The 18027-nt window shown below is 39.1% G+C and overlaps 1 protein-coding gene across 4 annotated transcripts in view; it reads left to right on the forward strand.

Moving 5' to 3' along the window:
- The window catches only part of rab6ba (RAB6B, member RAS oncogene family a), a 469094-nt gene that overhangs the window by 424066 nt on the left and 27001 nt on the right, over positions 1 to 18027 (forward strand). For all 4 annotated transcript variants that reach the window (XM_039762372.1, XM_039762379.1, XM_039762387.1 and 1 more), the window contains exon 7: positions 3414 to 3480. In XM_039762372.1, coding sequence (XP_039618306.1) covers positions 3414 to 3480 — 67 coding nt within the window. The remainder of the gene's footprint in view (positions 1 to 3413; positions 3481 to 18027) is intronic.

Genomic DNA, 18027 nt, shown 5'->3' on the forward strand with positions numbered 1-18027 from the left:
AATTTTAATTGTGAATTTAATAATGATTTAATAATGAATTTTCTCAAAGTAGGTTCACTTTATATTCAAACTCCTTCAGTCTCTACAGATTGATAGGAACTGCATAATGATAAAAGTTGGATATTATAACAATTACTTTTTGCTGATTATGTTTGGTTGTTTTTGCCAAGTTACTGTTTTTGTTATTTTCTTTTATTGTGCTTTACTTATCAAGTTATGTGATTTTATTCTATGTAAATTATGCATTTTGTTTATTGTCTACTGAACCTAAGGAGCCACCCACACTCTTTACAATAAATTCAGAGGCTTCATGCCAGTGCTGAGGCATTAGCTAACTACCAGCTCATGTGATTCAGCTCACCTTTCTTGTATTCTCTTTTGATTCTTGATTTTGATTTTGTGTTTTTTTTTTATTTTGACAATGTATTTGTTCATTTTCAAATTGTTTTCAGATCCATCCATCCATCCATTATCCAACCCGCTATATCCTAACTACAGGGTCATGGGGGTCTGCTGGAGCCAATTTCTGCCAACACAGGGCACAAGGCAGGAAACAAACCTTGGGCAGGGCACCAGCCCACCACAGTTGTTTTCAGATCCTTTCATTTTTTTAAATTCTCTTCCTGATAATTTTTTGAATATTTATTATTATTATTATTATTATTATTATTATTATTATTATTATTATTATTAGTAAGAGTTACAGTCTATAAAAGTTGATGCCTTGAGAGAATGTCACATAAGACTGGCCTCACTGTGCACATCCAGGCTTTCTCTGACCATCAAAGGCTTACAGGGGTGCACTAACTATAGTCATGGCAGAATAATAGAAAGTGGCCATGATAACCCAAGGGTTTTGTTCTCTGTAGTTTATAAACTACTTCAGCCTGCATCTGGCCCAATTACCTCCTCTCCCAAAGACTGTGAAAAGTTCTTCCACTTTTTCCACTATAAAATTAAAGATCTAAATAATTCAAGTAACATAAATCCATCATCCATTTATATCTTTCCCTGTCTTCCCACTCCATCCCTCTCTTTTTCTAAAATTTAACTGGTCACATTTGTCAATGACCTGCTTTGTAATATGAAGCCGACTACTCGTGTGCTGGACCCCATCCCAGCCACACTTCTTGAATCCTGCCTTCATGCCATAATCCCAACTGTTATGACAATAATAACTACATCCCTTGAGATTGGCTTTGTGACAGCCACTTTTACAATCACTTATATAACCCCAATGTTAAAAAAGTCTGGTCTTGATGCTGACAGTCTTAACAACTTTCGGACTAATTCTCACTTATCTTTTCTGATAAAGGTTCTTCAACGTATTGTAGCTTCCCAACTCAGCAACTCAGCCTACTCCCTAGTAACCTGCACTCTATGGAAGACAGGGCTTTTAGCTGTTTAGCACCCAGACTTTGGAATCACCTCCCTAAATGAATTACATCAGCTGACTCCATTCATTCTTTAAAAAAACAACTTAAAACTCATCTGTTCAGGAAGGCTTTTAACTTAACCTCACATTCTGCTTCCTTTTTCAGTCTTCCTCTCTATCCAGATGCTCATGATAATGTGTGTGTGTGTGTGTTATATCGCAAATGTTGTTATTTGCTAGACTTTCTTTTAGTTCTGAATTTAGCATTTTACTCTGTTTTTTTATTCCATTTAATGCCTTTGTATATCCTGTATCTATCTGTTTTAATGTTCTATTCAGGAAATATCTGTATCCAATGTTAGATATACCTGCTCTTTCTTTATGAAACTCTGTGAAGCGCCTTGAGCATGGGAAAGGTGCTATATGAATAAAATGTATTATTATTATTATTACTGTTTTGAATATTTCAGCAAGGGGGTTTTCATAGTTCCCTTCTCCCTTTTGTGATTATTAGGCTTTGGGAGCTTTTGTATGTCTAGGATTTAAAATCTGCATTTGAGTATCAGGGCCAGTCTTTTTTTGAAGTGAAACCTGTTTATGAATTTATGTAAATTTATACCACTTGACCACTCTTCTGAACAACTCATACCCTCCACTTTAAGAGGAAGTGGTTAGCTTTATCTTAAGCTTTTCATTTGTATGTCCTTATTAAGAAGTTCTTATTAAGAGGAATGCATTACAATGGCTGCCATTAAGCTCATCCAATTGATGACTGAATCTGGACTTGTCAACCTCAATTTGCCTTGATTGCTTTGTACTGACCTTGGGTCAGCTTCAGAGTTAAGTTCCTCTTCTCCTATTAGCCTGATACTGACTGGGTTTGCACATATAGATGACATAAAATTCTATGAAAAAGACACCAGCTGGAAAATAAAGTTAATTAATTGGGACAACAGTGCCTATTCTAGCCAGTCTTTTCATTTGCTGTATTGCACACATTTTAGTTTGCAAATGTAAGTTAAGAAGATCCTATCATCTTGGTATTGTCCTTGATGGTAGCCAACAGAACATTTGACTGCTAGGATCTGATGGAGTTTGAATACCATGTTGTGCAGTATTTATGTTGCACAGAACATTTTATTAGTTCATCCATGATAGAACTTCTTCATATAACCCCAGAACCATTAACATTTAAGTCATGAATGCTGTAAGTGGATATTAAGCCTAATGATTTTGGGTATTTGGATTTCACAACTTTTCACAAATTTCATACCCAGGGGGTGACAGTCATTTCTTCCATATGAGTGATGTGAAATAAATAAACTACATATATGTCTGTTTGTCTTTCTATATTTGTCTGATGTGTTTGAATAAAGGGACTTGAAAAAATCAGTTCTAAGTTGTAATAAAAGGTGGCACAGTACAATGGCAGTTGTCGCTTCTGCCTTAATTGGTAACTCTACATTATCCTGTGTGAGTGTGGGTGTGTGTATGACTGAGATCTGCACGGAACTGGCACTCTGTCAGGAGTTGGTATCTGTCTTTTCACTGATGCTGAAGGAGTAAGCTTTGGCTCTTGAGATTTTGTATTGGATTAAGTCTGGAATTTCTTTTTATAAGTTAAAGTCAAAGCAGATAAAATCAAAGACAGCTGGTACAGATCAAATGTACAGCTGAGTGGTTAAAAATGTTTACTGGTGTCAAAATGTTGTGTGAAAAGACAGAACTTCAAAGCACTGGTTTGAATTATAGCATCCCTACCAGGCCAGATATTGGGAAGCTCCTTTCTTGGACCTTAGACACAATGAAACAGATACTCCACTACTCATGCCAATTTCCTGGGGATCTTTAATTTCTTCGTTGACCTTCCTCTCTTACAATATGGAAGGTTCTCCCCTTCTTCTGAAGACCAGAAAACCAAATTTTGCTCCAGCCATGGTCCTGACATGGCTCAATGTTGAGGTTGTTTTCATATTTACTACTTTACCATATATATTTTGTCATGCAAATTTACTCTTGTTTTTTTTTTTTCTTACAGCTTTTCCGACGTGTTGCAGCCGCACTCCCTGGGATGGAGAGCATGCAAGAGAAGAGCAAAGAAGGCAGTATCCTTTAATAATTAAACCTACGATTAAGGAAATCATGTTTTGGATTTCAGGGGTGGGTTATAGCAAACACAGTATAGTTGTTTCATTTGATGTGAGGTTTTAAGCAGGACAACTGTTCATTTTTTACTAGCTTTTATTCAGACTTCAAATAGCATATTGTGAATTACCATGAAAAAATATTTTCATATTTTTTAATTACCAGGCATGTATTGGAGGCTTCATAAACACAAATAATGTGGTATAGTTGCCTTATAATAATGAACACAAATATATTGTCTAAAATCCCCAATTTACATAAACACAATCTTAACATCCTCAGTTGGTTCCAGGAAAAGGAGCTGAAGTTGTCTGGTGACATATAATTATGGTGTGAAGTGTTGCTTCAACATCACCTAAAATTATCAGATTCAGCTTAGGGCACTGATTAGGCTTTAAAACTGGTAATAAGACAGGATTGGAGTAGTAGGCAGGGACTTGTATGTAAAGTCATTGAATCACACTTCTTGAAGTGTGCTAAGACCTTATGAGAAGTAACTGAGTGCCAGTTTTATAATTCAGCTGCATTTTTTGCTGTATTTTATGTTATAAGCACGGTGCATCTTTTAATGTAATTAATCTGTTATGTAAGTGTCATTGGTTTCGGTGGTATGCTGGTGCATTGGCTATCACTGCTGCTTCACTGTTCCAGATTCCAAAATCCACCCAGTAGTGAATATACACAATCTGTCATGTTGTTAATGTAGAATGGGTAGCATGTGGTGCATCGGGGTGCTTGCCTTGTTTTCTGTATGTGGATCCCAAACCTCCAGTGCAGTGACAGGGATGCTGTGCTGTAAACATTGGTGCCTTTTTTCGGATGAAGTGTAAAACTGAGGCCCTGGCTCTCTGTGGACATAAAATATACTGTACCTGGCCATCCTTCGAAAATGAGTAAGGTGCTTCTGTATGTCCTGGCTAGATTTCCCACCACTGACCTGGTCATTCTGTCCCCTAATCATCCCTCAAAACTATCCCTCTAATGCCTTCACCAACTAATAGCTAACGTGTGGTGAGTGTACTGGCACAAGAATGGCTGCAATTGCATCATCCAGGTTGATGTGACACGTTGGTGGTTGAAGTGGTTACCCACTGTCTGTGCAAAGCACTTTTAGTAGGTTATTAAGGCTCTATTTAAATTTAATTAATTACTTATTATTATTTTGACAAGTCAATATTTGACAGGAAGACAGTGTAGACAATCTAGCTAAGGGGCAAATTGATCACACAGCTCAGTTCAAGTTAAGCAACATTCTTGGCCTATTGGAACCTGATCATATGTTGCTCCATAAGGCCATATAAAAGAGTATTATTAAAGTTCAACTAAGAGCTTATGCACAGAAACGGTTAGCTGATGCTTTTTAAAGTTTGCATCTGCCATTTGAACTCTCATAAGGTGTGTAACAAATACAGAGCTAAAGAAAAACTGATCATATGTATTTCTTGGTTAAAGTCACCCGGAGAGCTAAAGGCAGTGAATAAACCTTATGCTATGAAGTCAAAATGTCTTATCCCCTAGGCCACAAAGTACTCCAACATACAATCTGTAGAAGTAACATTTCATTGATGACAAAATGAATTTTCACTCCAGCTGAGATCTTAGATTCTAAGGACAGGCTGGTGCAACTCCATGGTGGGGCACAGTGGGCATTGGGATAATGAGGCACGATCCAAGGCTTAGTGATAAGATACTATGTTTCTTGGCTGGGTGACCCTAAAAAAAGTAATTTAGTTTTGTGTTTTTTCTATGGTGAATGTGCAGACAGAAGTCATTTTCACGTAGAGTCGGGTGTTGTTCACATAAGCATCATGCCACATTGACTAACCTGACTGCATGAGTGTTAAAAAGGAGAGGTTCAAGCCCAGAACCTTGAAGGTTAGACTCACAAGAGTCAGATTGCAGAACGTTGAGTTCAAAATCAAAAAGGAAATGCTACAGGTTGCAAGATATAAAACAAAATCATGAAGATAACACGTCCATGCTCTACAAAATATACACTTTGGATATATCGAGACAGTAAAGCATTGGGCTTTATGAAGAGCAGCAGAGCAGTACAACTGTCACAAGGAAGAATGTCATTCACAGTTCCAAAAAAAGCAGTTTCAGCACTGTGATGTACCTGGAATTCAGGCTAAAAACATTCAAAACAAACATTTGGTGGTTGGATGATGAGCATGTTGAGAAGGTACAATGTGAGGAGGAGTTTTAGATGTTAAAGATAGATTTGACAACAGATAAAAGTTAAAAAGAACAAATTCTACAGTCAGATTTTTTGAGGTCTGGTGCAACCTTGTGATGTTGAGGGAAACTAAGCTGGACTAAAGAGATATATTCAAAATGTAGCCAGAAACCAGCAAGAAAGTGTAAGTCTACAAGGAGGAGACATCCTCACAGTATAAAGTGAAACATTTTTCAGGCTAGGTGTCTCTAGTAAATAGCTTTAGAAATCAGGGTCTGACAGAAGACAACCCTCCCTTTTATTCTTACCCAGCCAGGATGCCTCTATGCTGGAAGGACCAGGGGAGGGAGGGTATTCAGAGCATTACCCCGGAGTGCTAGGTGGCAGCCCCCCTGGGTTGCAGCAGTGCCTCGGACCCCTGCCGGATGGTGCAGCCCTGTTGGGTTCCATGTGCGCCACCAGTGGGTGCTGCAGCTACTGCTGAGCCTGTAATTGCAGCACTTCCACCAGACCCGGAAGTGCTCCAGGTCCTCACTGACCTAGTTCTGGCAGTACTTCTAAAAGGAGCAAGCAGCCACTACTCTGTGACGATGTGGGTTCTGGCTCCACACTCCCTTTGATGTTTGGAAGCACTTGAACCAAACACCGTCAATAATGTTGCAGAGTGAGCTAGTCAGTGTAGGCAATAAACAATCGAGCAAGGGGATGGTAAAGTGCAAAAGTGCATTGTGCATTTATTTAAAACAGTCAACAACAGTTCATCAAAACAGTATTCAATAAATAGTGCAGCGATTCCAAGTTCCTCCATAAATAAATAATCCAATAAAAGAAACGTGGAGGTTAAAACAATTGAAAAAAAACACAATCCTTTAAAAACGAGGTTAAAATGTTCCTTTAGGAAGCAGTCTTAAAAACAACAAACAAGCTTGGTGCTTCTTTTAACATGTGACTCCCCTGCATCTCCCTGTCCAGGCTTCGCAGCAGAGGAGCCACTCTCTCTATGCAGCTGCCTTCCTACAACACACACTCGAGACTGGAGACCTCCCGATCCCTGGCTCCGGTATGGCACTCATCCCAGCCTCGGAGACTTGATTACCCCAATGGCCAGGACGCACACATTGGGGACTCCAACCACCAAGCCTCCCGACTTCCGCTGCCTTTCCGCGGCCTCTCTGTGGCCAGTGGCCTTCCCTTGGTCACTCCCGCTACATAATCGCTCAGCGGGAGCGACATCCAACTCAAATGCCTGGGTGTAGGCCCAACACCCCAGGCCCTCGCAGCTGCCCGTGAGCGCTCGTTCGCGCTCTCTCTCTCTCTCTCTCTCTCCCTCCCTTTTCACCGACCTGCTTCCTCTCCTGCTCCCGATAACCTTCGTTCTCTCTCCTTTCGTTCCTTTTTCTCCCCTTTCTAAAACCGATTCGCGCTTCTTTTTAAAATGACGAGGGGCCATCACAGCTGTAGCATTAGCCACGGGAGCAATCACGGATGTGGGCAGTTCCTCACCTGTGCACTACGTGAGAAACGCCCACATCGCCGACTGCCCCGTGGCTCGCTACAACAACGCCCCCCTCACGAAGCCGTCTCGGTGATTATTTATTTAAATTTGGCCTTTACTCAACGAGCTGTGGACCCATAACACTACATACTCCAGGAGCCAGAGTCGGGTGGAAGAAGGTGAAGCTAGCCAAGACGAGTGGAGGAAAAGAGAGAAGAGACTTAGAGAACTAGAGCAGTTTGATTAAGAAGAGTGAGATAAAGTACTAGTCGAGAAATGCAGAAATCTCAGTTTAGAGAAGATTGAGAATACTACCACTTTGTACTTTGTGTTTTGTGACAACGCCTTCCCCAGTTTCCCACAAGAGAAAGAAATAAACATAAAAATGTGTGTCCTGAAATTGTGTCCCATGTCTGTCTGTGTCGGGTTTTGGCAACAGTGAGTCCTCTGGTGGTCCACAGGTGTTATACTTGTTATTAGAAAGACGTAGTAGAAAATATTGGTCCCCTTTAATTTTATTCGAATAATGCACCTTTCTTCAAACAAATATCAAAATGAAAAGATATTTTCTCATTCATACTTGGATTTATTTGGTTTGCAACGAAGCAAGACCAAAAAAAGCTTTGAAATGAACTACATTCTTGCATATTCCACATTGACATTTCATAATAGTCTGGACAAAATTACTGGAACACGTTAATAGCATACCCAGTATAAGAAATAACTGTATTACACTGATACTTCATTTAATTAGTATCACCAGTTTCTTCAGTCTTATTTGCACTTATTCAGCAAGTTTAAATTGAGAAAAGCACTCACTTAACTGTTTTGTGTTACTGTGTCCATCACACTAAATATGGATAACAGAACGAAAAGAAGACAGTTTTTGGAAGGAGTAATATCCAAGCATGTTCAATGTAAAGACTACAAGACAATCTCCAAAGGGTTTGACGTTCCTGTGACCACAGTTCCCAGTATCACAAAGATATTTAAAGCTCTATGGGACTGTCTCTAACATCTCTTGTGGTGGACACAGGAAAAAAATGTTGTCCCCAAGAATAAAGAAAGAAAAATGATTATTCATATAATGGGGGAAAACCTGGGAACACTACAAAACAGATTCAAGCTGACCTTCAAGATGAATGTGCAACTTAATGTCACAATGTCCATTGCTGCCTGAATGAAACTGGGCTTATTCAGGTAGAAGAAACAAAAAGACTCCACTTTTAAGGCAGACTCACAAGGATAGCCTGACTGGAGTTTACCCAAATGTATGCTGACATACCACAGTCCTTCTGTTGCAATGTCCTTTGCACAGATGGAACAAAATTAGAGTTTTTTTGTAAATCACACCAACTCCATGTTCACAGAAAACAAAATAAAGAACATTATCCCTTCTGTGAAACATGATAGAGGCTTAGTGATGTTTTGAGGTTGCACTACTGCCTCTGGCACTGGCTACCTTGAACGTGTGGAGAGAACAATGTAATTAGAAGACTATCTGAGCATTTTGGAGCACAACATACAGCCCAGCATTGTATGGCTGTGTCTCATTCATAGGTCATGAGTTTTCCAAAACGATAATGACTTTAAACATATCTCAAAAATAGTGGAGGGAAAGAAAGCATTGAACTCTTCTAAATTGATTCCTGATCTGAATAGCACTAAACATCCATAGAAAGAGCTGAAACTTACAGAAGGAAGATGGAACTCATCAAGACTTAGACATCTGGAGCAGTTTGGTTAAGAAGGTTGAGATAAAGTACAAGTCAAGAAATGCAGAAATTTTAGCAGAGTTATGGACAGTGCTTGAGTGTAGTCATTGTCTCCAAAGATTTTGCTGTAAATTATTATTGTAGGTTACGGGTACCAATATTTTGTCAATGCCATTTTCTTTTGTTTTATTATTTAAAATAATATGTTGGTCATAAAGCAAAAGCAACATTTCTTTTCTAAATGTAAAATAAAAAATTATAGACACTAAACACCTTCGTCATTTTAACTTAGTTTAGAGAAGATTGAGAATACTAACAATTTCAGCCACATTTTTATGTGTACATGAAGCGTCACTTCTGCAAATACAGAAGTTAAATATTTGATCATAGTATATAAACTGTGTGATCAACATGGCAGCATGTACAATACCAAGGATGACCAGCTAATAGAGGTGGCCTGCCTTTGCAGAAGTCTTCCCTACTTTACTGTTTCTATACGTAGCCAGAGGGATACTCAGTGAAATAATATTGAGGCTGAGGAATATTTATTGAATTTCAGCCTGTTTAATGCATTATTGAGGGTTTAGTGATGAAACATTTTCTGCTAGCTGCCAAAATTTCATTATAAATCTGGCACCAGAATGAATCTGGAATTGGGTCACCAAGATCCAGCCTTCATAATGGTTGAAGAGCTCAGACTTGAAAGAAGGACAGGTCATTCCACGCTCAAGAAGGAATTCTTACAGGTTTGTTGTTGGTATCCCTCATTGCCATTTCTACTCTATTAGTGTCTTCTGGGTGTGTCATGAAGGTCTTATTTGCTATATTCCTTATAGTTGTCTTAAGTCCTAGGCTGTGCTAAGTGGTATTCCATTGATATTCTGTCCTCATCTTACACAGGACACTGCAGTGTTTCTAGCCTGACTTTTCAGATTTTTTTCCAAAGCAATCAATCTAAGCTGCATTTTAAATCCTTGCTCAAATGTAACCCCAGTTAATCAGCCAACTAATCACTGCTCACCTAATGGTAAATCGACGTTCAGTCTCCGGATGACCCAGTATTAATTCACCACATACTTTTCCGATGAGACCAAGCAAAACAGCGTTTCACTTAACTCTAATGCTCTCCAGTTCTTTCCAACTCAGTTGGAGATGCAAAAGGAGATTAGCAGTCAGAATGAGATTTAAAGAGCCGGAAATACAGTATTCAGGCACTACTCATTTGGCTTCACCCCTGGGAACAGATAGCGGAGATGAATTAGTCTTGCTATCTGAGATGTGCTACAATAGCACACAGATGGAAATGTAAAATCATTTCTAAGGAGTCGTGGTTAATGCTAAAGGAATCATTCAAAATTAGTATTTTTTAAATTTTCTATATCATCAAAAATAGTGTATTTCAGCAAAGTAGAAATTCAGACATAGCCCATGAAGAAACTTTCCACAGTGTTTTGTTAGTGGTGACTATCTTGGCTTTTAAAATTCCAGGATGCACTCTGAGATTTAAGTGTGTAAATATGTAAAATTGTAAAGTCATGACATTTATAGCCATGTTGCAAAGAGGGCTGCAGAGTGAATTATATCCTCACTGTTGCATCTGGCACTTTGTGGAATGTGATAATCTCCCAGTTTTATTTGCCTTTTGGTTTGATGCTTGACTTGCAACCTTCACTTTTATGCTTTATATTGCTGTTCTGAGTTTCTCCCAGTTTCCACCTACTTCATGAAGGCTGCTTGAGTTGGGAGGTGAGATAAAGCAAAGCCCGTCAGGTTGATTGGAAATTAGGCTGAAATGAGAGACAGTAGATCCTGAAGTGGAATAGGGTATAATGTCTGAAAATGAACTTACAGTAGGCTGAAAGAGGTAGATAGAGCTACGTTTCCTAGGAATTTATGTACAGCAATAAATGGATGAGTAGTTGACAGTATAAGTCAGGTCATAAAGTGCCCCGTCAATGTAGTCTGCTCTTTGCCAGAAAAGGTGAAACGGAAGGACAGTGGGGACACCTGGATGAAGCCAAAGTCCCCTAGTCTAGTTCTAATGAAAAATTTAGTTATGGTTGCCTGGTTCAGTAAATAGGAACTGGACATTAAGACAACAAGGGACAACTGGAGTCACTTGGGATTTGGGAATCCCTTCCTGAATGGGTTTATCCATTCCCGGGAATTTGGGAATCCTGCATGTCATTCCTGGGAATCCCGGGCTCTCGGGGATGACACAGTGCACAGACATCTCGCATGTGATTGGCTTTAGAATGACCAACACTTATTTTTAATAAAACTACTGCAATATGTTGACACCAATAAAAGACTAATCTTATCTACAAGCAGTTCATGCTGTCATATAAGTACATGTATCTAGTTCAGGGGTGCCCACACTTTTTTGGCTTGCAAGCTACTTTTAAAATGACCAGGTCGAAATGATCTACCTACAATAAAATGCTATATATATATTGCATAGTTTTACTGTCAAATAATGCAAAGAGTACGCGATACGTAACACGTGTTTTGCCCTAATTCTGGGCTCATCAGGCGTACACACTCACTGCACCACCTCTCGTGGATCGAACCTTGGACATCAGCGTCGAAGCCTCTTTATGTTGCGCCACGGCGTGTGGTTCGTTTATTTAACAGCATGTTGATCGGGGAAATTACATTCTTGGCATTCGTAGTCTGTATCACAATCTGATTGTATGGGTAGTTACCTACCAGGTAACACTTGTGGTTGGTCTGCAAGTCGGCAAACATCCGCCATGGTGCCCTCTTCAGTTGCGAGAAGTAGATCATAGAATGTTGCATAGTTTTACTGTCAAATAATGCAAAGAGTATGCGACACGTGTTTCGACCTAATTCTGGGCTCATCAAGCGTACACACTCACTGCACCCCCTCTCGTGAATCGAACCTCAGACGTTAGAGGTGAAGCCACGGCATGTGGCCTGTTTATTTGACAGCATGTAAATCGGGGTAATTACTTTCATGGCATTCATAGTCTGAATCACAATCTGTATGGGTGCATGTGGGATGACCAGTGTATTAGAAGGAAAGAGATCTCAGACTGGCCGCCCTGTATGTCAATCAAGTGGCAAATGCCATAGGGAGGATATATGATAGACTAACATTTAAAAAAATTTTTTTTGAATGCAACTTGATCTACCTGATCAGATACTGATACACTTGTTCTAAACAATGCCCGCACTTGCCATTGCTCTGAAACACCACCATTTCAGCTTTTATTGATGCATCCAGTTTCTTGTTATCATTCTGTGATGGCAAGTTTCTTGGCACAGATAATGCAGATGCAACAGACTGATGCATTGCAATTTCAAGTTGCTGTTCAAAGCTGTTGTCTGACAGACGTCAATGAAGTCTGCCCCGTCCCGGCATTCGTGAGCTGCAGAGTGCAGACTCCTCCCAGTCCACTGTGCTCAGTCTTAGTCGGAGCCGGGAGACTGACTGCTTCTGGTCTGTTGTTGACTGAATTAATCGGCAACACACTACACCATGGGCCAAAAAACCGTGCCACTTAATTATTTTCAACTATAACTCTGTTAGTTCTTGATTGATTTTTACACTTTTACACGCTATATATGCGAGCTTGGCCGTTCCCAGTTTGCAGGAATGAAAAATGTCCGGAAATCCCTATTTGAGATAGCTCTTGAAAACTGGTCCCAAGTGTTTCAAAAGGTGTTGTTCTAACCCTGAAAGTTACTCCTAGGACATAACCAGGATATAAAGCAGTTTCTGGCCCTGCTTTAAAAGTACCCTCTAACCATAAGCCAACTTAGAATTGAGAGAACTGTAAAACAAGGATTAAGACAGCAATGAAGACTATGGGAAGAGGGTATTTTGTGGTGATTAAAAGGTGGCTTAATTTGCCACCACCATACTGACAAGAGTGTAGGCCCCGTATAGCTAGACTAAGTGGAGTATGTAGAGCTTTCGTTTGTCTGTGATTTTGAAACTTTATTCCTCCTCTTGTTTATTCCCTTGCTTATGTTTCAAACAAAAAATTAAAACAAGGTGGGGTTACATAAAATACCAGGCTGGACTCGAAAAAACAAGACAAGACAGTCAAAGTAAAGGAATAAAACACCTAAGAAGCAGGCCAAAGAAGCGATTAGATCGTAGGCAGCAAGGGGCCAGAAGTCAGAAAGGAAACCTTAAACACTAAGAAAGAAACAAAGTCAAAAAGCAAAGCAGCAGTCCTTCAATGTCTTGTTTGAAATTGTCCCTAATTGAAATGTCAAAAATGTTTAAAAAAAAGTAATAATACCTTGGATATCATGAGCATGCTGTCTTTTAGAGGAGGAGAATGATGACTCAATATGTCATGTGATCACCATCTCACTGCAATGCGGTCACAAGGATGCAGTTTTTTCATTTTTGTGACCAGAAGATACATGTGACCATGAAATGAAGCTAGAGATCAAATACTCAAACACCTAAAGACAATTACATTCAATGAACAGAGACAACAACAAGTTAAAGTGCAAAAATGCAAAAAGTACTTATTTATTAAGCATTGAAAAGCCCCCAGTACCATAGTGCAGTACACTTAAAATGTTTTAAATGGTTTCCAATAAATTAATCAGTAAAATAGTGCTGTGAGAAAAAAAAAATCCAAAATCCAGATACTGGTAATAAAACCCAAAGGTAAAATCAAAATTGAACTTCTCTAAATTTCACTCTCCAGTGTCCCTTGACTCTATCTTTGACTCCCTTGCTATTATTCTAAGACTTAATCAACAGGCATGAGACAGTTACAAACTCTGACCCCTTCAGCTTTCACTCCCAGCCACCCCCACTTCACTAGACCTCCTGCCTCCTCCAGTGGTCACCACAGTTAGCTTCCTTGATTTTCCCTATTCATTTTCACTCAGCATATTTAAATTTGTTTCCCCTGAAATGGCACTCCCAGTTTGTTCTTCCTCGGGGCTTCCACAGACCTGTCTGCTCTCTTTCTCTCACTGTTTAACCTGCCAGTTCTGTACTGTTCTGTTTTTATTGATGTATTTTTTTTTCTCTCTCTCTCATTCCAATATTTCATTCTTAAACTCCCTGCCCCCCCATCCTTTATTCAGATCTTTTATACCTCTAAGAGTAGGTGCTGTCCTAAATGAGCCACTAATGAGGGATGGATGCTTTGATCACTCACCCACATATAAATAGTAGTTACTCTCCTATTAACTGCTCTCTGGTTCTCCTCTCTATGCAATGTTCCCTCCACCCTTTTCTGTAAGCAGAAAATTGAAATATATTAAAAAAAAAAACAAAACTTAATGATAATAAAAATCATGGTTGTCAATTGAAAAATGTTGAACTCATCGATCACATGAGACCGGCTGTGAGAGGCCCAGTTTATCTGTGTGCATTGTTATTAATACTGTAGTCTCAAACCTATTTTTGGTCCTGTTTTGGATCATGCTGTTCATGCTCACTTGTTGCTAGGTCTCTATGACTTAGGTCATTGAAATGCTGTTCTGGATTTCTATGCCTCACAACTAGGAGCTTTTTCCTATTCGATGTTGCACAGTGTGCAAGTGACAATATTGTTTCACTATGTTTAAAGAGGTTTAGGAAAACTGAGAATTTCACCTAATTAATTAAATATCAGTTTGGCCTTCGACAATGCGAGTAATCAATTAAATAATTTGGTCAGGCTCCTACTTTTTTATCATTACCTTTCTCTGTAGGAGGCAGTCTCTGGCCATTATAATTATATCAAGGTAACTGAAGCACACTTGTTTTAAGAAACAGAATAAAATTTATTGATAAAGATATGGATTTTAGAAATTTGATAACTGCATATATATAATTGCATAGAAGACAAGACTGACAAACTATAAAGCAGAAGAGGCTAGCTGTTTACTGGCTACTTAGAGTTTTAATTTATATTGATTCAAGATTCAAGATTCTTTATTTGTCACATGCATAGTTATACAGGACAACACACAGTGAAATGCATCCTGATCCGCTTATCAAAAACTGTGCAAAGTTAGAATATCAGTTAGATTAACAAAAAGTCATAGATTGAAAGATAACATTATAGTAGAACATAATAAATAAGTAAAAAAAAAAAAAAGTTAGACATGTGCATGGTTAAATGACATACCAATTCCAAAACAAGGTAAGGGTAGACGACATAGTACAACTTACAGTCCGATCTAAGTATGTGGATGGTCATGGATGAGATGGCATGGTTTGATTTAACAGTCTTATGGCTTGAGGATAGAAACTCCTTCTGAGTCTGTCTGTCCTGGCCAGGATAATATAAAACCTTTTGCCTGATTTTAACAGATGAAACAGGCTATTGCTTGGATGAGAGGAGTCTTTGATAATCCTGAGAGCTCTGGTCCTGCATCTTCAGGTGTAAAAGTCCTGCATAGATGGTAGAGCTGACCTGCTGCAGATATAAATAGTTTTGCGATACTAAGTCTTTAACAATGATGTCCGATGTTGTGTGGAGTTGTTACTGTTCTCATTCCAGGTGCAAGGTTAGGATTCTTCTTGTGTTGGAGTGCACTCTTTGTCTTTGTGACATGGTCCTTTGTTCATGGTATGCTGTGTTTGTTTCTGTGTCCTCTGCAACTTCATAGGGAAAAGCATTACTCTTTGTGGCACAAGAGTTTTGTTATCGAAATTCCCTTATGGAAATAATGGCTGCTTTCCAGTCTTCTCAGACTAGCTCAATTACTGACACACAGGTTGGGTTAACACAGTGCATCTCAGTTTTCAGGTCCACACAGCGAAGAGATTGTCAGCTTCCCAAAGATAGAGCAGCTTCTCAGCTTTTAGGTTTCAGAGAGGTTTGGGTTTTAGAGAGTGCAATAGGTCATTCTGGAGACTTTTTAAGAAGATTCCCCCAGACAGATGAGTGTAGCTAGTTTTTGAAGGAAAGTGTAACCTCTTGCGATTGGTTTAAAGTCACTTCCAGTTACAAAATCAGTTCTTGCTCATAAGACTGTTATTTTTTCCATCACAGTTGTCAATTGTTAAATTAGAACGCCTTATTCAGATGTAGGTGGACATTTGGCGCCTTCTGGTCTAAAAAAGTTTACAGAAATGTCAGTTCATTCTGATTTCCTGCTTTGTTGTCAGATGAAGTACATATGAAATACTAATAGAATCAGCAGTTCAGTAACTTTCTGAAATATGAGTGATGGTCTGGTGCAGCTGGATGTCTGTATCCCCTGTTAAGGCTGCTGGCTTAAAAGGCCTTGTGTGCCACCAAATAGCCTAGCACAATGGGAAATTCTAACTTTGTCCTACAGAGTGGAAGGACATTAAGCTTGAAAGACCTGCAAGATCATTTAAAGTGCAGGATCATGAGAAAATGGTAGAAACAACTACACAAAAAGTTGTAACTTGATGTGTGTTCCATTGTGAGAAATATTTGATTTAAAAAGTAACATTATACGCATGTATTGTCATGATGCGAAAGTTCCACTGGAAAGAGGTGGGATGATGTTTGGAAACCTGACTTTTCAAAGATTCATCTTGCAATTATATCACATGTCAATAGAAAACAAAATCTCCGATTCTGAAATCCGTCATTACAAAATACAGGGCTGTTGTAAACTTTTAAACCAGGTGAAATTAAAATGTTTATCGACAGTGTTCTGTTAGCTTTTGAAACAAAGATTTCTTTGCTTCTAATTTAAACCATAAATGAACATGTGAAAAAGTATATTACAATTCCTTAAAGCTATCAAAGCAAAACATGCAAGTTTGCATTTTGGGAGATTATCAACCACCATTATTATAATGGAAATGATTGAGGAAATAGGTTAAGTCAATTTTCATACTTAACAGTAAATGTATTGCAACTGCCAACAGATACCTTATACTGTACAAATTTAGGTCTAAACATTTTGTTGTGTATTGTGGACCCTAGAGGGTACTGTTGCTCCTCAAGCCTGACAACCATACACTGAGGACACAAGTTAAAAGCACCAAGAATTTCTTTTTATTCTTTTTTCTTCCTTCACAGTGTTTTCCATCACCACAGCCACAAATAAATGCACAATATACAATTATTCTTTCTTTATCCTTCTTTCTTTTCTCCTCCACAGCTCCCAGCAAGCATTGTCCACATTTCACCCGACTCTGGCTCCCTTCTGTGAGGTCTCTCCAGTCCTTTTATATTGGCTAACCCAGAAGTACTTCTGGACTTCTGCTCATGTGGCCTGCCAGCACTTCCGGGTTGGGCGAAAACCTTGTCTCCTGTATATTCACAGTACCCACTGGCAGCATCCACAGCATCCAACAGGGCTGATATACAGAACTCCAAGTCCCAGGATGCCCTGTGGGAATCCGGGGCATCACTGTAAATCAGGGGAGCTGCCCTCTTGTGTCTTGGGGGAGGCGGTGCCCTAAAAAAGCTGCCTTCCCCCATCCTTCCATATCCAGGGCATCCCAGCCAGGTTGAGCTACCGGCCGTCTGGTACAGTATAAAATTTACTTTGGAGAAGTAGTACAGCATCAGGTATTTAAAGTTTTCTCTGTAGTTTTGGCAAATTAAAAATCATGAACTTGTAGAACATGATGATGTTTACATCAGATAAAGCATTGCTGATCTTGGATAAAGTCAGAGCTGTAGAGTATACCACACTCGATTCAGTAACACTATGTTGAACACTATGAGGACCTGACTACTTGTGTAGCATGAAAAGTGGTCACGTTAATTTGTGAGACCAAACCGCTAATGTGAATGATATGTGCAGTGTTTTCTTGATCCACAACTTAACTATCCAAAATTTAAGAAGCTGTCAGTGCCTCTGAAAATCTGTTGCTTTCGATGAAGCAATTTGCACTGCAAGCAACAATCTTTAGAGAATACGCAATGCTGATTAAGTACTTTGATGAAGATAAATTGAAGAATTCAATTCTGATATACAGCCAGAGGAAGTTAACAAACAATAAATACCAAGTAGCCCTCAGAGTTTTTAATGCTTTTTTTTTTTAGAAGACCTGGCTGCATTGTGCATGTTTTGACTACAGCACAGCTTGATGTATGGTAGACTGAGCACGCTAAAAAAAGAAGCATTCAGGTGATGATGTTTTGTGGAGTGACAAAGTTTTTTTTCGCAAATGTTTTAAATAATAAAATCTAAAGAA

This window comes from Polypterus senegalus, chromosome 1 (assembly GCF_016835505.1).
Source record: "Polypterus senegalus isolate Bchr_013 chromosome 1, ASM1683550v1, whole genome shotgun sequence".
NCBI classification, from domain to species: domain Eukaryota; kingdom Metazoa; phylum Chordata; class Cladistia; order Polypteriformes; family Polypteridae; genus Polypterus; species Polypterus senegalus.